This window comes from Cornus florida, unplaced genomic scaffold (genome assembly GCF_030987335.1).
Source record: "Cornus florida cultivar Cherokee Brave unplaced genomic scaffold, ASM3098733v1 CherokeeBrave_3.0.0_Hap2_Chr06, whole genome shotgun sequence".
Lineage (NCBI taxonomy): Eukaryota > Viridiplantae > Streptophyta > Magnoliopsida > Cornales > Cornaceae > Cornus > Cornus florida.
The window spans coordinates 6,377,225-6,399,424 of record NW_026775576.1 but is presented as its reverse complement, the minus strand read 5'-3'; the positions used below and the strand labels follow the sequence as shown (position 1 = coordinate 6,399,424).

General features: G+C 38.6%; 1 protein-coding gene across 4 annotated transcripts in view; it reads left to right on the top strand.

Moving 5' to 3' along the window:
* The window catches only part of LOC132311079 (uncharacterized), a 127,177-nt gene that overhangs the window by 88,495 nt on the left and 16,482 nt on the right, over positions 1 to 22,200 (top strand). For all 4 annotated transcript variants that reach the window (XM_059808800.1, XM_059808799.1, XM_059808798.1 and 1 more), the window contains one exon: positions 5,079 to 5,156. In XM_059808800.1, coding sequence (XP_059664783.1) covers positions 5,079 to 5,156 — 78 coding nt within the window. The remainder of the gene's footprint in view (positions 1 to 5,078; positions 5,157 to 22,200) is intronic.

Genomic DNA, 22,200 nt, shown 5'->3' with positions numbered 1-22,200 from the left:
ACTTATTGGCAGAATTTGATGGTCCCTTTGGCTGTGGTGGGTCAGGATATGTAGATGGGTGATTTGCTTGAGTTACCGAGAGAAGAGAAGGGGGAGGGGTGGGTGAGGGAGAACGTTCGGGATGTGGGTAATCTTTTAGGAGTGACCTATGAAGGGAATGATGAGCTGGCTGTAGGGATGTTGATTCAAATAATTAATGGTGCTTTGGAAAGTGCCTTGGGGAAAAAGTCAAAGTCATTCTTGTTTTGGGGTACTAATTAATTTTGCTTTGGAACTACTAAGCGTGGGGATTCTAAAAGTCATTTTAGGAGAAGTCAAGTGTCCTTAGTAGTAGTATTATAAAAGAAGCAGTCCTATATATTTGCTGTAACCCAGTCTTATTCAATATAAGTTTGATATATTAACAGATTTTAAACTTATCTTCAGGCTTTCCTAGATTTCCCTGTAGAAATCTAGGATCCAACGGTGATTGGAGTAACCCTACTCTTTCTTATAGTTGTAAGAAGACTTCCATGTTTTTCTATTTGCTTCAGATGTTATACATGAGAGTAGGAAGGTGGTTATGTTGGCAGTGCGAAATTGGACGCCAAAGTGGTGTGCTTGCAAGAGACGAAGTTGGCTTTGGTTTTGGATAGGGTGGTGAGGAATCTTGGGGAGGAATATTTGTAGGCGTTGATGTTGTTACCCGGACAATGACTAGATGTGTGTTTTTTTTTTTTTTTTTTGGGGGGGGGGGGGGGGGGGGGGGAGGGGTGGGGGTTAGATTTGGGTGCTATGTTTTCTAGCTCAAGATAGAGTATGAAGAATGAAATCTAAGTGTGCTAGCTAGACAACAGATTGGTCTTGGCTGTGGAAACTGCAAACAGAATGGAATCCAACAAGGCACAGAATAGAGTTTGCAAGAACACAACAAATAAAGATTCAAGGTCGTCAACCTCAAGCCCAATAATTAAATGCTCAACAGGATTGTTTTTGGCAACCTAGATTCAAAGACCATGTGGAATTTTCAAAATAAAGGCCAGAGTTCCTCTGCTATCTTGCCATTGATATCCCTGTTAATCTTCCTGCTTCCATTGTCTGTTTCATGATTGTTACAGGAATGTAGAACACCAAACGGTATATGCTCTCCTTTCTAAAATTAATTTGCTGCATCCTTTTAAGTCTTTTTTATGCCAATTTTGACATCCATGAGAAAATTGCAAAGGAAAATAGTGATTTCAATCATTCCTCTCCCAAGAAAATTCTCTCATCTTCACCATAAACAACAAGCAGCTCATATTCACTTGGACTCAAGCGACTCAAGTGATGAGGGTGAAGAGGAAGGACAAGAAGAAGATCAACCACCTTGTTTAACACTGGACTACATTCACTAACTTGAACGGTCCATGACAAATTGCCTGCTTATTATCAATCAAAGATTCACTGCTTGTTTTGATGCTATAGATCCTCACCTAGCTAAAGTTGACCATATTAATGTGTGTCTTACCGAGCTACAAGGAGAATTTGTGACTTTTAATCGTAATCCGTTTGAGTGTGTGCATAATATTCATTACCATGTGCTCCGGGTTGGAGAGCAACTGTGTTGATTTGGTGGCGGTGCTGATGGTCCAAGCAGGAGTAGTAGTGGCACTTAATAATATATTTATATGCCCCTAATTTTGAAAAATTCAGTAGGACTTACGTTATGTTTACTTGGAGTAATTTTTTTAATTTTTTTTAGCGTATGCAATTTCGTTCAAATTATTAATTCAATATCTATTTAGACATGCTCTTTATCTTGTCATGCTTCATTGAATTTTTCATTCAATTTTTTTTGACGAAAGGGGGAGAAAAGATAAAATGTTTTAAATTGTTTTTGTTTTAGTATGCATGAACTAAAGGGGAGCATGCATATGATTGCCACATGATACTTTAATTGTTTAAACTCTATTTGATTCATATGTTTATTTGTTCTTGTGTTGTCTGCGTTTTACAATTTATATCTAGTGAAGACATCTTCAAGCAGTTCAAAAATTATTAAAGTTTGAATCTTTAGATTTTTATTTCAATGTAATGTTGATTTATTATGAGTTCTGTTACAAAATTGCTAAAAGGAAAGATATTTATGTGAATAGGATTTAGGTTGACAAATTTCGTTCAAAACATAGATGTATATCTGATTTAAGCTTTTGAGTAGTGTTAAAAATGAATAGAGAAACAAAGTATGAAGAACACAAGGCAAAGAATATACGTGGTTCAGCTACTAGGGATGAACCATGGCACACAAAGCCCTAAGGGCTACATCATTTTTGTTATAAACTCTCTTTTTTATACTCAATACAATGGTGGAGGCTCCTCTATACAGGAGAAGAAATGATGACAATAGAAAGAGGTAGAAAATAGGAAACAATATCAATACTAGAGGATTATTCTCCACTGAGTCCTCTAGCAACTGTAAAATCTTCAATAATAGGAAAGAGCATCAATACTAGAGGATTTTCCTCCACTGATTCATCCAGTAAATCTTCAACACTCCCCCTCAAGTTGGAGCATAAATGACATGACTGTCCAACTTGCCATTGAGATGACGAGTAGCAGCAAATGCAAATGATGAAGAGGTGTAACAAGATGACCTCAAAAAAAATGGATCCAGAGATCCGGATGAGTAGCAGCAGCCTCAATTGATGAAAAGGTGTAAGAAGACGACCTCAACAAAAATGGATCCGGAGATCCAAGAAGAGAACCAAAAATGGCTCTGACGAAAAGAGAGAAAATAACACAGAACCTTATCTGCTCTGATACCATGTTAAAAATGAATAGAGAAACAAAGTATGAAGAACACAAGGCAAATAATATACGTGATTCAGCTACAAGGGCTGAACCACGGCACACAAAGCCCTTAGGGCTACATCATTTTTGTTATAAACTCTATTTTTCATACTCAATACAATGGTGGAGGCTCCTCTATATAGGAGAAGAAATGATGGTAATAGTAAGAGATAGAAAATAGGAAACAATATCAATACTAGAGGATTATTCTCCACTGATTCCTCTAGTAACGGTAAAATCTTCAATAATAGGAAAGAGCATCAATACGGGAGGATTTTCCTCCACTTATTCATCCATTAAATCTTCAACAAGTAGTATTTTCAAAAGTTAGTTTAGTTATTGTACCTATATCCAAAGGCAGAATCAGAATTTAAAGCTAACAGCAAGGGGCGAAGAGTCAATTGTGACTGTCAGTTATGCACTCGCCAATTATCATGTTCATTAGCATTCATGCAATTAGAGTTTTTCAAAAATTGCAATTTTGATGCATTAACATCCATTTTAGAATGCATATAAAGTGTTTTTGGAAGTTTCTATTTTAAATTTTGTAGTCTAACCAGGACAGGACTATTCGAACAATCGACGGATCAATCGAAGGAAACTAGAAATGTGTCGATGGATTTATAATTGGCTCGATTGATCGAGACCTGCATATTTTAATTTTGAATTAATATCAAACACTTGTAACCCTAATTCTATTATGACTCTATATGGACCACATATGTTTTGAATACTTATGCTAAGAACTTACAAAATAGACACTACTATCTCTGAGTAGATCTAGAGCTTATTGAGTTCATCTTGGCAATTTATTACTAGATTTTATTTCTTCTGCATGCATATCATTCCATAAAGAATGGTGGGTGTGTGTGTAAGGGTGTTGATCATGGTGCTATACTGGAGAAATGATCACCAAAGTTCATCTGCACAAAGAGTACGAAGATCGAATGTCTCTAGTCATAGATATCAATGAGCTGAAGGAGAAGCAGATCGCTTGAGGAGTGAGTCTGTCGACTGGTAGTTGTACGAGATGGGTGAGGTAGTCTACCTTAAGTCAGAGTCATGAGGTAACTAGGAGATTCTAAGATTTGGGAATATGGTTAGCCTAGTTGTATTTGATCTACTTGGACTAGGTCCCGTGGTTTCTCTCCTTGGGGTTTCCATGTAAAATTTGTGTATTCAATGTGTGATTGAATGCTTTACTTTTATGCGTTCACATACTTAAAAACATGATGGATGAGTTTTTATATATGCTAGTTAGGTAGTTTTTAAATATTTTTTTATAACTTGTTTAAATTAAAAAATTAGTTGAATTTTGTTAATTAAACAATCAGGGCCTAGTCACCCACTCTAGCTCTTCATCACGGCCTTGCGCATACTCTACATCAAAGCCATGGTTACGATCTTTAGTTTCTCAGGTCCGGAATTTTGATTACTTAGAAAAATGGTTGCTTGGAGTACATGTGCCGAGACATGCATAAACGCCTCTTATGGTCACAAACTCTTGTATTGCCTACCACAGCAGTGCCTTTTTTTATTCTTTTTCTTTTTCTTTTTTATTTTATTTTTTAAACTGCAGCAAAACCAAGCACCAAGTTTACTGAGCATGAATAACAGCAGAAGCAACATTTACACAATGCAATTCTTGGATTACTTCCTGTAGTAGGAGGCTTCTCTAAACTTTTTGATTACAAATGTTTTGGGTAAACTTTTTGATAAAAAATGTTTCGGGAGACCTTATTGAACACACATGCAAGCAACCAAACATTCTTAAGTATACATAACGATAAAATAAATACTAGACAATAGCAATCATTTGGTTATATGATCATTTGGTGTCATAACATTTTATGTTTTTTCTTGTCTGTATCTTATCTCATCGAATATTTTTATTTTTCCCATTTTGTGCACGTCACTTGTTACATTACTTAAAAGGAGGAAATGAGAATACAAAAGGCAAAACAGAGGTTTTAAGAGGAGAAGAAATTAGTTTATTTTCCTCCATTTCTTTATGAAGAGGAAGTCGAAAGAAAATTACTAGAAGAGAACACCCAATTTTCTTGTGAAGTATGTGGTAGCTTTGCGCCAAAATGTTTTATACTTTCATCTTTAAATAACTCCTTTCGAGGTAATCTTCTTCAGGGTGCAAGTGTAATTTCTTTTCTCTACTTAAGTAATGAACAAATGAAGGCGGGAAATAGTTGTAAAAGTTTCTTCTGCTTTATTCAGCGTCTAAAAGTGAATTTTAAATCAGCTCATTGTTTGTGTAGGCTCGCGACTACTGAATGATGTTGATGGGATTCTCTCTTTTATACAAAAGTTATGCAGCTTCTTGGTGTTGGTTCCAGGTCATTGAATTTTTCCTTAATGTCTTCAAGCTCTCTTTTCTTCGTAAAATTTATTGTACATGATGCTAAATTATTTTTTCTTGCCATTCATTAATATTATTCTATGATGGATTAGTTGACGGCATGTGTCTGATGAATAAATGGTTCCTCTTATTTTTATATATTTTATGATTAGCGCATAACTTGTGTTAACAGAAGAAATATAAAAAGAAGAAAAAGGAGAAAATTGTGTAAAGGCTTGAATGAGATTGAATTCATTCACAGCTCTAGTATTTATAGATAAAAAGAGCATATGCTCATATTATAAGAAATGAAGTTAAATCAAATCACGACATATTATATGGCTCGACATATGCGTAAATAAAGTCCTCTATAATTCTTGGCTATCAAGCTATCATATCTGCCAACACTACCCCTTAAGTTGGTGCGTGAATATCTGAGACGCCAAACTTGGACAATGCATTTTCAAACATAATCTTGTTGACGCCTTTTGTCTCAAGCTATTGAGAGCTTGTGACAAATGGACTGCAAATTTGACCTAACGTAGCGGAAACGATAAAGAACAGGGTTAAAACCTTGAATTCACAAGAACACACTCACAAGAGAGAAAACTGAAATTATATTGATAATTGTCTGCTTGGAAACTTACATCTCTTGCCTTTATATAGGCATGTCAAAAAAATAAAATAAAATAAAGCATCTGTGAAATAATACTAAAGGAGAAATTCAAAAAAAGATATTTGTTGAGATTTGATGGAGCAGAATCCTCGTTAAATCTGGCAAAATCTTCAATCAAGATATTCTAAAGGGGAAATTCAAACAGATATTTGTTGAGATTTGATGAAGCATAATCCTCCTTAAATCTTGCAATCTTTAATCAAGCTATCTATTGTTGGCAACTACACCAATCACGGTGTAGCATATTGTGAACTCCACCAATCTTCCTTTTGACTTTTCCTTATTTTTTTATTTTTTTTTTTTCTATTTTCCTTACCTTTTCAGCCTCCCTGATTTGGGATGATCCTGTATGCTCAGATACTTGTGAGCGAGCTATTCTATATTAGTCTCCCCTGCGTAAAAAGAACTCGTCCTTGAGTAACCCGAATTTGGCGGATAATATTCATGTATATCAGCCACATTGAAGGTAGAAGAAATGGCCAGCAAATCAATCACATAAGCGTGTCATTGATTTTCTTTAAACTCTGGTATGGACCATATTTCTTGGCCTTCAGCTTGTTGTATGTTCCCACTGGAAATCTCTCTTTTCTTAAATATACCATATCCTTCTTCATATACTCTCTTCCTTCGTCTCTCATCAGTTGCAGCCTTGTCTTTGACGTAAGTTACCTCTAGATATTTCTTGCACTCTCCTGAATGGTCTTAATGTGCTCAACCATTTTCTCTACAACAACACTCTTCCTTGGCAACTTCGGTAGGGATACCAAATCCAAAGCAACCTTTGGAGGACACCAATACACAATTGCAAATGGAGATTTGCCAGTGGACCTATTAACCATGCAATTGTAAGCAAATTCTACCTGGGCAAGACCAAGATCCCACTGTTTTGGTTTCTCTCTAGAAATACAGCGAAATAGATTTCCAAGGGTCTTATTCACCACCTCCGTTTAGCCGGTGACTGGTGCTACTGAAATTAAGAGAGGTATCGAATCTCTTCCATAAAGTCCGCCAAAAGTGAGATAAGAACTTGGTGTCATGATCTAAGGTAATGGACTGTGGCACCCCATGTAAACGAACCATGTCCTTAAAGAACAGCCATTTGTACTGCATCGTTCGTCTTCTTGCATGCAATAAAATGGGACATCTTGGAAAATCGATCGACCACCACAAAAAAAGAGTCTGCTTCTCACTGTGTCCTCGGCAACCCTAGAACAAAATTCATGGATATATCCTCCCATAGAGCATTTGGAATAGGCAGCGATGTGTAAAGGCCAGTATTCTGATATTTGCCTTTATTAGTTTGGCAGATTGAGCACCGCCGCACATGGTTGTTCACGTCATGCTTGAGTTACGGCCTATGAAGCACGGACACGGACACGAGACACGGGTATGATACAACACGGATACGGTGATACGGCAAATTTGAAAAAAATAAGACACGGACACGGCAAGGATACGGCAATAAAATAATAATATTATTTTTTGTTATCTATAAAAAACTTAACTTTTGCTCACTTTCTTATCTATTTATGATAAACCAAACACATTTAAATTAGTTCAAGACTTCAAGCACATAGATTATATATATTTTTTAAAGATTCGTAGCCTAAATTACATTAACATACTATACCATATATATATATATATATATTCAACAAAACACATTATTTATCAGGAAAAAAAAAAAAAAAAACGAAACACATTACTTGTTGCCAAGCAGATCCTAAAGAAGCATGTCTTCTTTGGCCTCGGTATGTTCGCTGATAAGATGCTATCACCATGCCTCTGCATCACGCCACTTTAATCCTTCCTCTATCTCTTCATCTCACTGGTTCATGACCCTCTGCTTCCTTCTTTTGGCGGTCCTTTCTCATCCCTACTTTTTCTTTACAATCTTTTCTCTTTTAATTGATATATATATATATATATATATATATATATATATAATCATATATATATGATTTCAACATATACCCACATCAACTGTTATACAGATCTTCATTGCATGTCAATATCCCTCTTCATCTCCTTCCTCTCCGGCATGTCCTCCAGCGCGACCCTCTTCATCTTGTTCCTCTCTGGCGTGTCCTCCGACCTGTCACGCCGTATCCAATATATTAAAAAAATTAAAATATACAGGACACGCTCAAAAGGGGTGTCGGACACGTGTCCAGCCCTTGGACACGAGTGTCCGTGTCAGACACGTGTCCGACCCCGGTACGAAGACCTTCATTGCCGTGTCGGTGCTTCATTGGTTACGGCCAATAATATCGTTCTTTAACCAGCTCTTGCGTCTTTTCACACCCCAAATGTCCTTCTAGTCATCCTCAATCCAATTCACGAACCACTTGCTTCCACAAAGAACTCCATGGAATACACAACTGATTGCCATTAAAGGGAAATCCTTCTTGCATATGCAACCCTTTAAAGGATTGGCTCATTTTATGCGCTGCCCAGGCTTGGCCAAAATCTTCGTTGGCCTCATATAACTCCTTCAGGCACTCGAACATTGTGATTTCAGCCCTCATTGTCACTAAGAAAGCCGCTCTCCGACTTAATGGATCTGCATCTTTGTTCTGTTGGCTTGACTTGTGTTTTAGCGAGAAGATGAATCGCTGGATACAAGCTGCCCATCACGCATGCATCCGATTAACACTGTTTTGATTGTTAATGGATTTCAGTGCCTGGTAATCTGTAAACAACACGAACTCTCACTGGATAAGATAATGCTCCCACGTATGCAAAGCTTGCACCACTGATAGAATTCCTACTCATAGATAATCCACTTCTTGCATGCTTCACTCAGCTTCTTACTGTAAAACGTTACTGGCCTTCCTTCTTGTGATAGAACTACTCTGATTCCCACTATTGAGGCATCACAATCCACCTAGAATAGCTTCTCAAACTCCACATTTTTTTTTTTCTTTTTCCTCTCAAATCGAAACCCTAGCTTCTCACAATGTTTGAAGTCTCATCTGAAGTCTCTTCTAAGCCTACTGAAAACCGTGGTCCTCTTCGTTCACTTGGAGAGGTATTTGCTGAAGTTCAGAGGGAGGAAAGCCACCGTAGTGTTATGCTCGGGAAAAAGGGGGCTAGGGCATCGATTGAAAATTCTACTGTAGTCATTAATGATGCAAATTCGAGCAAAACTTCCAATAGCCAACGCAAAGCCGAGGACAAGCCTCGGATATGGTGTGATTTTACAACAAACCCCGCCATACACGTGAGACATGCTGGAAGATTCATGGCAAACCCGCAAATTGGAAGAGCAACAAGCCTGGACACCGATCTGCTCGTGCAAATGAGGCTGATGCTGGTCCCTTCAGTAAAGCGCAGATGGATCATCTTCTGAAGCTGCTGAAATCCAATCCAGAGTCTGGTATTCCTTATGTTTGTCTAGCTCAAATAGGTAGCAACTTTAGTGATTTCTCTTGTCATTCTAGTCCTACACCTTGGATCATTGATTCGGGTGCTTCTGATCACATGACAAATCTCTCTTATGTATTTCGTTCTTATTTGCCTTGTTCTAGAAATAAAAAAGTTAGCATTGCAGATGGAAAATTTTCATCTGTTGCAAGAAAAGGCTTCTATCAAAATTTTTGAAAAAATCACCCTAATATCTGTCCTTCTTGTCCCTAATCTTGCCTGTCATCTCTTATCTGTGAGTCAACTCTCTAAAGATTCTAATTGTCGTGTTACCTTTTTTGACTCTCATTGTGATTTTCAGGACCTGAGCACGGGGATGATAATTGGCAGTGCTAGAATGGTGGACAGTCTTTACTATTTTGATGACAACTTCCTCCATAATAAACAAGCTCAAGGCTTTGGTACTAGTATTAGTTCTATCTTTGTCCATGAACAAATAATGATTTGGCATCTTAGACTAGGACATCCTAGTTTTTCTTATTTGAAGTATCTATTTCCTGTTCTATTTAAAAATGTGGATTGCTCATCTTTTCCATGTCAAAGTTGTCATTTATCAAAGAGCACTCGTACTACGTACAGTTCAAAACCATATTGTGCCTCAAAACCATTTTACTTCATTCACAATGACGTTTGGGGTCCTCCGAAAATTACTACATCATCTGGAAAAAAATGGTTTGTAACTTTCATAGATGATCACACTCGGCTATGTTGGGTATATTTGATGAATGATAAATCTGAAGTTGAAAATTTGTTCAAAATTTTTTATAACATTGTTGAAAACGAATTTTAAACAAAAATAAGAATACTTCATTCTGATAATGGAATTGAGTATTTTAATTAATTTTTGGAAAATTTTTAAAGGAAAAGGGGATTCAACATCAATCTACTTATAGTGATACTCCTCAACAAAATGGTAATGCCGAGAGAAAAAAAAAACAGACATTTACTTGAAGTTGCACATGCCATTAAAAGTAATTTAGTAAAATTGGCATACTCAATTTGAGAGCCTGACTATCATTATATACAGGAGGAAAATTACAATTATGGAAAGAGAATAAAATCAAATCAGAATAAAAATAAAATCCTTAAACATTAGCCTATAATGAAGACCAATAAATCTGCCACAATCATTGAGTCAACTTATAGATATGATTTTCAACACTCCCCCTCAAGCTGGAGCAAATATGTTGACCAAGCCCAGCTTGACTATGGAAGACTGGAGAAGAGAAGGCCAACAGACTTTGTGAACATATCTGTATTCTGTTCTAAAGAGGGAACAAAAATAGGACTAATGATACCTGATCGAACCTTCTCTCGAATAAAGTGAATGTCTACCTCAATATGTTTCGACGTTTCATGTAAGACAGAATCAGAAACAAGCATAATGGCTAATTTATTGTCACAAAACAGCCTTGAAGGACCTTTCTCTATAAGACCCAACTCTCCTAAAATTGATTGAAGCCAAAGGGGCTCATAAGTACGTTGAGTCATAGCTCGGTATTCAGCTTTAGCAGAAGATCTAGAGACAACAGCTTACTTTTTACTCTTCCATGACATGAGATGATTACCATAGAAAGTACAGAAGCCAGAGGTAGAACACTTATCTATCTTACATCCAGCATAGTCTACATCAGTAAAGCATGAGAGTCCAGACTGATTTCCTGAGGCATAGAACAGACCAAGGCCAAGGCACGACTTAAGATACCTCAAAATATGGTAGACTGCATCCATACGAGCTGAGCGAGGCCGCGAGGGGCATGCATGAATTGACTAACCACACTAACAGCAAATGTCAAATCGGGCCTTGTGCTAGTCTAGTAGATAAGACGATCTACCAAACGTTGATACACAGACGGATCTGGAAGTAATTCCCCTGACTCAACAGAGAGTTTGAGATTGGGTTCCATAGGAGTGGAAGCGGGTCGACACCTAAGCATGCCAGTATCTTGAAGAAGATCCAAAACATATTTCCTTTGAGATAAGGAAATTCCACGACGAGATCTAGCAACCTCAATTCCAAGAAAATATCGAAGGGGACCTAAGTCCTTCACATCAAAGGACTTTTGAAGATGAAGTTTCGCCTTAGCAATCCTAAAGTATCATCACCTGTGATAATGATATTATCCACATATACCAATAACATAATGCAACGACCATCATAGCGACAACGAATAAAGCAAGTATGGTCTAAGTGGTAGCGCATAAAGCCCATGGATCGAACAACATCGTTGAAACGACTAAACCAAGCTCTAGGAGATTGCTTCAGACTATAAAGAGACTTCCGCAGCCGACAGACTTTCTCAGCATACTCCCCCTCAGCCCGAAATCCAAGGGGTGGATCCGTATATATAGTCTCAAGTAAGTCTCCATTAAGAAATGCATTCTTGACATCTAACTGATGTAGAGGCCAAGAATGGGCAGCAGACAAGGAGATAAGCAGTCGCATAGACGTCAACTTTGCCACGGGAGCAAAGGTAGCACCAAAGTCTTTACCCGAAATCTAAGTAAAGCCTTTTGGCACCAAACGAGCCTTATACCGATCAATAGAACCATCGGCTAAGTACTAACACAGTAAAGACCCATTTGCAGCCAATCGTTTTCTTCTAGCAGGGAAAGTAACAAATTCCCATGTATTATTACGCTGTAAAGCGTCCATTTCTGTTGTCATAGCAGACACCCAATTGGGATCCTGGAGGGCCTCTGACACTAATCGAGGAATAGAATTGGTCTCAATTTTGCCCAGAAAGGATTTATATGCACCTGAAAGACCATCACAGGAGACGTACTTGGAAATAGGGTGGTTAGTGCTACTAAAGAAACCATACCAATTAGGAGGGTGACGATCACGCGTAGGATAACGGGATGTATGCTCAGGAATGGTAGGAGCCACGGGAGAAGGAGAGTTACTTGGACTTGGTTCTGAAGATGATTCTGGCAAGGGAGGTTAAGTGCGATGGCGATGAGAGTAGACCTGCAAAGGTGGAGGGGAACCCTGCATGGATGGAGGAGGAGATTCCAGGACAGTATGATTTTCAAAGAGAGGAACAGGACGAGCAATAGGAGAGATCTCCTTCTCTAGACCACGAGGGAGAATCATTTACCACAGAATTAGTACTATAAAAAGGAACAGTTTCATGAAATGTCACATCAAGAGAATGATACATATGTTTGGCCGCAGGATCATTACAACGATAGCCCTTTGACATAGCAGAATATCTCAAGAAAATACACCTAATAGATTTATCATCAAGTTTATGACAAGAAGGGCTACGGTTATGAACAAAACAAGTACAGCCGAAAACATGAGAAAGAAGGTGAAAAAATGTATAATCAGGCTAGAGAATCTGAAGTGGAGCCTTACCACCCAAAACTCGACTGGGAGTATGATTAATTAGAAAAGCAGCTGTAAGAACACCCATATGGCAATAGAAATTAGGCACATGCATACCACTCAGAAGACATCGGACCACAGACATAAGATGACGGTTTTTATGTTCAGCCACGCCATTTTGCTCAGGAGTGTAGGGGCAAATGAGTTGATGTAAAATCCCCTTTTTATTAAGTTCCGGAACTCATTTGAAACATATTCACGTCCATTATCAAAACGACTATTACGGACAACAGTGTTATACTAGGTTTTGATCATTTGAAGAAACTGGGTAAATAAAAGAAGCATGTCAGATTTCTTTTCAATAAATAAACCCAATTACAACGAGAATAATCATTAATAAATGTCACATAATATCGATGCCCAGAGAAAGCAGTAACTGGGGAAGAACCCAAACATTGGAATGAATAAGATCAAACATACAAGGAGCACGACTCATATGAGAAATATAGTTAGTTCTAGTATGTTTAGAAAGCTCACAAACCTCACATTGAAACTTATGGTCCTTACATGCTTTATTTAACGAAGGAAACAATAAACATAGATACTGAAAGTTTACATGCCCCAAACGTGCATGCCACAGACTAAAAGTGCGAAAAGAAACATCATAAACACTAGAAGCAGGTAGGACAGAAGCTTGAAGACCCATTCTTGGTGGTTCCCCGAAGGAGTAAAGCCCATCACGCTCATAACCCCTGCCAAAAATCCTCTTCGAACAAAGGTCCTACAATCGACAGTGATCTGGTAAGAATATAACTGTACAATGGAGGTTTTTTGCAAGCCGGCTAACAAATAAAAGGTTAAAGGAAAATTTAGGTACATGAAGGACAGATGAAAGAGTAATATCAGGAGGCAAACAAACATCACCCTTACTGTGAATGTAAGATGTAAAGCCATCCGCAAGATACACAGATTATGTAACAGGTATGACATTGGAAGAAAAAACTGATAACTCACCAGTCATGTGATCATTGGCCCCAGAATCCAGAACCCAAGTAGGCTGCTCGGCCTTAACGTGAAATGCAAAAGGAGTACCTGTAACAATAGTGGTAGTGGGAACAGCTGAAGGAGCACCAACTCTAGAAGTAAGGGAGCCAAGCTGGTCTTGGATCTGCCTAATTTGAGACTGAAGCTGGCTCAGTCCAGGAAATACAGTAGATCCACCAGTAGTAGTAGGAGTCTTTGCAACAGCAGCAGTACGAGAAGAACCAGTTTTAGATAAACAATTCCTAGAAAATTTTTGCTTCAGTCCAGGATGAAGTTTGAAGCAGCGAGCCTTTACATGTCCAACCCCTCCACAATGGTGACAAATAATCTAACCTCCAGAAGTACGTGATCTAAAGTTGGCTGCAAAAGCTACATTGGTAAATGAATAAGTGAGGGCTGAATTAAACGGTACCTGCGTTCGTCACCATCAACAGTAGCAAAGGCTTCCTGCAGGGATAGCATTTGTGATGCATTCGAGATCTGAGACTTAAGTGGTACAAATTTTGGGCATAATTCCATCAAAAACTGATAGGTATGCTGACGATCAAGACATTTGACAAGATAAGAGGCTGTCCCGGGAGGAAATTCACTAAGAGGCTCATATTGAGCCAGTTCCTCCCAACGAGATCTCAAATACCCAAAGTAATCAGCTACAGACAAATTCAGGCCTTCCTACAATGCCTTAGCAATATCTTGGTATAATTCAAAAATACGAGCATCATTCCTAGAATGAGCATACATTTGATTCAAAGTAGTCCACAAGTCATTAACAGAGTCATAAAACATGAATATATTATAAATTCGTTCCTCCATAGAATTAAACATCCATCCTAAAATGGTGCAATTGTCTATATCCCACTGAGCATATTTAAGATCTTTAACATCTGGCATCTTTTCAGTGCCCAAAAACCACCCTGATTTGCCTTTTCCACCAACATAATGGTGGAGGGAACGAGCCCGGATGTAAAATTACGGCCATTCAACAACACACTAGTAACTCGTTGAGCTGGTGTTGTGTCGAAGAGAGAATTTCTTTATTATTACTTAAATCAACTATAATATTAAATAGAACAATTCAACAAATCACCAATAATTTCAAATAAATGAGGAATAAACCTAATTTTAATCAAACCAAGAGACACGGCAGTGTGATTCGAAAATGCTGCCGAATATCCCGGCAGCCCCAAAAAATTGCAAACACGTCTTCTGACCCTTAGTGAATGAAAAAGACTATGGGAATATACAGGGGTCGAGCCTATAGGAGATTGGCTCCCCCTAGGACTGTCGCAACAGCGGCCTTAAGAAGAGAGAGGGTCTATGAAGGAAAAAAAAAACGAAAGAGGGAAGGGGCTGTGACGAGATAGAGAGAGAGAGAGATCAAAAGAGGCGGTAAGAGAGGGGGGGGGGGGGGGGGGAGGCGTAAGTTTGAGGGGGGGGGGGAGGCGTAAGTTTGAGGCTTTGATACCAGAAAGTAATTTAGTAAAATTGGCGTACTCAATTTGAGAACCTGACTATCATTTTATACAAGAGGAAAATTACAAATATGGAAAGAAAATAAAATAAAATCAGAATAAAAATAAAATCCCTAAACATTAGCCTATAATGAAGATCCAAAAATCTACCACAGTCATTGAGTCAACTTATAGATATGATTAACAGTTCTCAGTGCATGTACCAAAATATCTATGGGGGGATGCTATTTTGACAGCATTTTATTTAATAAATAGAATGCCTACTCGTATTTTAAAATATATTACTCCTTTAGAGTGTTTCAAAAATTTCTTCCCTGAATGTCGACTTTTCTCTGACTTACCCTTGAATTTTTTTTGGGTGCACTGTGTTTGTTCACATACCTAGTACGATCCAAACTTGATCCTAGGGCAGAAAAATGTGTGTTTATCGGTTATGCGCCAAATAAAAGGGGATACAAGTGTTATAATCCTAAAAAAAAAAACACTTTTGTGAGTATGGATGTATCGTTTGTGGAAAGTCAGCCTTACTTTGGACAAAACTATCTTCAGGGGGAGATAGTGAATAATGAAGCTCAATTTTGGGAAACAGTTGTTCCTCTGCCTAATACCTTATTTCCCGTACATGTTCTTGATCCTTCCACCTCTAATAATCAAGACTAAGTGCTCCATGTTTACACTAAAAGGAATACTCATCAAAAAAATAAAGACTAGCCTATAACTCTAGCACAAGACCAACCACTGTCTCCAAGTGATGGTCCATCTACTACTCCAGGTAACTCTAATCCTTCTTTGCCAAATTCCATTCCTACTGCTTTCGATCTTGATGTACCTATAGCACTTAGAAAGGGTGTTCGTGTGACGGCCCGAATTTCAAAGAACCCGGAGCGTTAGCGAGTAACTCGAAACCTGACTCGATATCGAGTCCGAAATGCAAAAGCGAAGCAAAGGAAGAGGTCACTAGAGGTAAACAACACCTTTAGGACAACAAGAGAACCTTATAAGAGTTCACAGACTCATCTCTAAGGCAAAAGCAGAAGCTAAAGTAAAAAATGGACTAAACCCGTCAATCAAGTGTAAAATGGTCATTTCATAACTAAGGAGGGAAATTTAACTCTCAAACAAGTCAAATGAGGTCTATGTAAACCATTATAGCCATTATATAACATTCCAAGAAGTTCCGAGGACCTAGGAAGCACGGACACTCCAAAATGGGCGAAGAATCCGTGTCTGACACGTGTCGGACACGGACACGCCCCGACACTTGTCGGACACGCCAAAAAACGTGTCTGGAATTTTTTTATTTTTTTTAATTTTCGGACACGGCTCGGACACGGCACGGACACGGCTCAGACAGCTCGGACACGGCTCAGACAGCTCGGACACGGCTCGAACACACTTTTCTGGATTTTTTTTTTTTTTTTTTTAATGCTGATATGTTCTATTTTTTGTTTTGTACTACCCTAAAGATGCTGATATATATATATATACTAACCTAAAGATGCCACAATTCGCCGTGTCCGTGTCCTAAAGATGCTGATATATATATATACTAAAAAAATCAGTGATATATATATATATTCCAACCTAAACATATCAGTGTTTTTTTTAAAAAAATTATTAATGCTGATGTATATATATATATATATATATATATATATATATATATATATATATACTATTCGCTATGTCTGTGTCCTAATTTTTTTGGATTTGCCATGTCGCCGTGTCCGTGTCGTGTCGTATCCGTGTCCCATATCCGTGTCCGTGCTTCTTAGCCGAGGACTTTTGGTGTGGTTTTCCCAAAAACCCCTTCTCGGTTCAAGTGAAATCCCGACACTGTCTCACTAAACCATGAATATCTCTCAGTGCAATTGGAATATGGGGATGTGATTCATATCATTGGAAAGCTGACTTAAAATCCTACAATTTAGGCTCAAGAATCACCTAATTTGGATTTAAAAAGAGTAAGATATGATCGTTTAAAGAAAGAGGACCAAAAAGAGAACTAACAGGTCATCTGTGCGAGTAGATGACCATCTGATCGAGTACATCACCAATCTAACCGACTACATCACTCATCTAACTGGTTAGATGAGCAAGACAGCAAGGAAAACGTTCTGCCAGGGCCATCTAATCGAGTAGATTACACATCTAACTAATTAGATGAGGTCCTGAAGCAAAATTAGCCAAAAACTAAGGGTCCTAACCCCGTCCCAATGCGCCCTAATCCTAGGTATGGATCATGAATGGAAAGCACATGCACGGTTCGTCAAAGGATCATCGTCCCAACATAAGAAAAGTGTCCAAACCAAGAATGAAGAATAATGTAAAATGACTAAAATGCCCCTAAGATCATGCTATGCAAAATAGATAAACACATGTAATAAAGTGACATAATTTGCATACATTGAAATGTTTGGCCCTAGGCCTTATTACATACATGTCAACTTGAAACTAAAGAGTGAATTGAGGTACTTATTACAAATCCAAAAGAGAGCTATTCAAGCTTCAAAATAGGTTAAACATTATCCACCTCAAAAACAAAATATCATGCTAACACTTGTGTGTCAATTTACACAAAAGAAGTCCAAACAAGCACAAGCCAAGCAAGGGATGTTGTGCATCCAAGAATAGTGCTTCTTTACCTGAAAAAGCCCATAATCAACTAGGGTGAGTAATTTGAATTACTCGTAGGATGATGAGCATGCGTATACCCTAAAATTTCAATATCCTTGCAAGTTTAATATAGAAAAATACATTAGGATCATGCCACCTAACGTCTAATTTCAAGGTGCACTAAGGGATCATCTTAGGGTAACTTGAAACTATATAAGTGAAATCCACAATGCAAGAATGTACTAACAACTTTAGAACTTTAAATACCAAAACCACAAATTACAATTAAACATTGGTTGTCAACTTGGAATTGAATGCAAAATCAAGTAGTGGAAGATCTTGGACATTAAATCCCGAAATAGAACCAAGACATAGTAAGTATTTCCAGGCTATTAACCCGCCGGGAACCACCCAAGTGCGCATTGTACTGGGGAGAACTCGTATCTGCCGCACTAGAGCCGGACTCTAGCCATGTCAATTGAACAATGTCCCAAGTGTTTCCAAAATCTACAATAAGTTCATAACTTATATATATGTGTTAGCATATATGATACCACAATTTATGGTATTACTTACCATAATAGCAAAGATTTGACTATGCATATGTTAGCATATATGATACCACGATTTATGGTATGACTTAGCATAATAGCAGAGATTTGACTATGCTATAGAATATGCTTTAGAATAAGTTGTGATTTGATTTAGTTTCCTTTCTTGTAATATGAGCTTGTGGTCATTTTGTCTATAAATTCTAGAGCTGTTAATGAGTAATTAATATCATTCAAGCTTTTACGCAATTCTCTCCTCTCTCTTCTTTTTATATATTTCTACTTGGTATCAGAGCCAACACCTTTCCACACCATTTAGCAGCCTTGCTACTTGTGCGACAGCTACCTTAGGTTGTTTGTGACATCGTGTAACATTGCCTACACCTGTTTTTTTGTGTTGCTGTTTTGTGATCGAAAACAGGTATTTTTAAGTTTTACAATTTCTTTTTCACTCTTGTAGGGTTGGGTAACTTGGGATAGTTGGTTTCCAACACCTAGAAGGGCTTAGGTAATAAAAAAAATTAGTCTACAAAAAGGTTCCGGATATTAAGAAGGAGGTTGTCTGGCTATATGTAAGCGGGCAGCGCTCCTTAAAATAGGTATGTATTTGGATTTTTCGGGAATGGTCTGAGGAGACATTGTTATTGTTTATGGTCTGAGGAGACCCTTTGATTTATTAACAGAATTTGTAGTGTTTTTTGAGTTTTTTATTGTCGTGTGACAGATTATGGCAAATTCCGGGTCCTTGACTATTAATTATCTTGGCTCACGTTCTGTGGGTGGTGGTGCCATTTTTTCCACCAACTCATCAGAAAATCCAGGACTTCAAATCACCACAGTGAAGTTGGATGGTTCTAACTATTTGATTTGGGCACAGTCTGCCAAAATGTTCATTGGTGGCAAAGGCAAGATTGGCTATATTACTGGTTCTGAGAAAGAGCCAGCTGAGTCAGAGAAGGCATATCCACAGTGGTTTACAGATAACGCTATGGTTATGTCTTGGCTAGTCAATTCGATGCAACCAAACATAGCTGTTGGCTATATGTTTATGAAGACTGCTAAGCAGATTTGGGATTCAGTTCAACGCACTTATTCTCAGAGGTAGAATAATGCACGAATTTTCCGGCTGGGGCGAGATATCACCAGGATTTCTCAGGGTGACTTGACAGTTTCAGGTTACATCACCAAGCTTCGTGCTATTTGGGAGGAGATGTCATATTATGATTCCTTCCACTCTTGGAAGGATCCAGATGATGCAGTTTTATATGCAGGAATTGTGGAGAAGAATCGAGTGTTTTAGTTTCTTGCTGGGTTGAACGACGAGTTTGAGTATACTCGTGTTCATTTATTGGGCTTATCTTCATTCCATACTCTTGAGGATGCATACTCCTATGTGCTGTCAGATGAGAGCCGCCGGACTCATCCATTAGGTGTTGCTTTTGTTGATCATTCTGCTATGGCAGTTCGGGTTCCCAACCTTTCTGGAATTTCACCATCCCAGTCAGTTTAGAGCACTACCACCGGTCCTCCTCTGGGACGACAACGTGGAAGGTGTGACCATTGCGGAAAAATTGGTCACATCAAATCTCGTTATTATGCTCTACATGGACGTCCACCGCAACAGAAAAATGTTTTTTCCCTCTCATTGTATTTTTCAGGATCTGGTGTCGAAACGGACGATTGGCAGTGGGCGTGAAGTGGACGGTTTATACCTGTTGGATGCTCCTTTGTCACCTCAAGCACATTCAGCTTCATTTTCTAATATTGTTTCATCTAATAAAGCCCAGCTTATGCTTTGGCACATGCGTTTAGGACATATTTCTTTTGGTTATTTGAAACATTTATTTCCTTCCTTTTTTTTGTAACGTGGCAGTGTCAGATTTATCCTGTGAAACATGTCATATGGCTAAACATGTTTGTTCCAATTATCCTGCTAGTAGTAATAAATCTGCTTTAACACCTTTTGATCTTGTTCATTCAGATGTGTGGGGTCCTTGCCCAGTTACTTCTAGTCTTGAATTTCGATATTTCGTGTTATTCATTGATGATCATAGTCGTGTTACTTGGGTTTATCTTGTGAAAACCAAAAATGAGGTATACATCATTTTTAAAAATTTTATGACAATGGTTCAGACTCAATATGGTCGTACCATTAAAAAATTCCGATCTGACCGGGGTACAGAGTACACTTATGGGGAGGTACAACGGTTATGTACAGAATTTGGGATTGAGCATCAGATGGCTAATGTTAAAACTCCTCAGCAGAATGGTTGTTCTGAGAGAAAGAATCGCCACATCCTTGACTTAGCCAGAGCAATCTGCATTAGTATGAATGTTCCCCAGTCATTTTGGGGAGATGCAGTTCTTACCGTCGTTTACATCATTAATAGGACTCCTTCTAGGATTCTTAACTTTGCAGCCCCACTCTCAATCTTACATCCCAATTCATCTATTTTTTTTATTCCTCCGCGAGTCTTCGAGTGTGTGTGCTTTGTTCAGCAGTTGGGGCAGACTCGTACAAAGCTTGACCCCAAGGCTTTGAAGTGTGTTTTTTGGGGCTATTCTCACTCTCAAAAAGGTTATAGGTGTTACCATCCTCCCAGTCGTCGGTGGTTTATATCCATGGATGTTTCTTTCTTTGAGCATACACCATACTATAGTGGTTCAATTGGTTCTCAGAGTGAATGGTTCCCATTGAATATAATGGTTGATCACCTTCTTCCGTCTTCAACTCCTCTACCATTACCTGTTTCTTCTTCTATGATTCCTCCTCATGATACCCCTCCAGTAGGGGGAATTGTTCCTTTTTTCACAGGTTTATAGTCGAAGACAACAGGTACAAGCTTCTACTCCCACGATCGACTGCCCTGTTCCTTCGGCACCAGCTCCGCCTTCTCAAGCTATTGTTTCGCTTGATGATCGCCCCATTGCACTTCGAAAGGGTAAACGCTCTTGTACTTACCCTATTTCTAATTTTGTTTCTGATTATGCTCTCTCACCCTCTTATCGGAGTTTTCTTGTTTCTGTTGCCTCAGTTCCTGTTCCTTTTAGTGTTGCAGATGCACTAGCACAACCTCAATGGCGTGATGCTATGACAGAAGAACTACAAGCACTTGAGAAAAATCAGACTTGGGACATGGTTCCGCTTCCTATTGGACGAAAGGTTGTGGGTTGTCGTTAGGTGTTTACAGTTAAGCATAATCTAGATGGGTCAGTTGCTCGTTACAAGGCCCGATTGGTTGCCAAGCTTTATGCTCAGACTTATGGCATAGATTATTAGGAGACTTTTGCCCCTGTTGCCAAGATGAATACCATCCGTGTATTATTTTCTGTTGCTGTAATTCGATCTTGGCCTCTATTTCAGTTAGATGTCAAGAATGCCTTTCTCAATGGTGATTTGCAGGAGGAGGTGTACATGGTTCCTCCTCCGGGCTTTCGTTCTCCTTATCATTCTGGTATATGGTATGTCGGCTTCGTCATTCTCTGTATGGCTTCAAGCAGTCTCCTCAAGCTTGGTCTGATCGCTTTGGCACTGCTATGCTCAAGTTTGGTTTCCATCAAAGTGCAGTTGATCATACCTTGTTTTTATGTCATTCAGGCAGTAAGACAGTTGCTCTCATTGTGTATGTCGATGATATTGTTCTTATCGGCGATGATACTACCGGAATTGATGAGGTTAAGAGCTATCTTGGCCGTCAGTTTGAGATTAAGGATCTTGGTCCCCTACGGTACTACTTGGGCATTGAGGTGGCTCGCTCCAAGACTGGCATTTTCATCTCTCAACGCAAGTATGTTCTTGACTTGCTTTCTGCTTCTGGTCAGCTTGGCGCTCGTCCTGCTGATACTCCGATTGAGCAGAATTATCGGTTAGCTGATTCTGAGGGGGAGTTGTTGTCAGATATTGGTCAGTATCAACGACTTGTGGG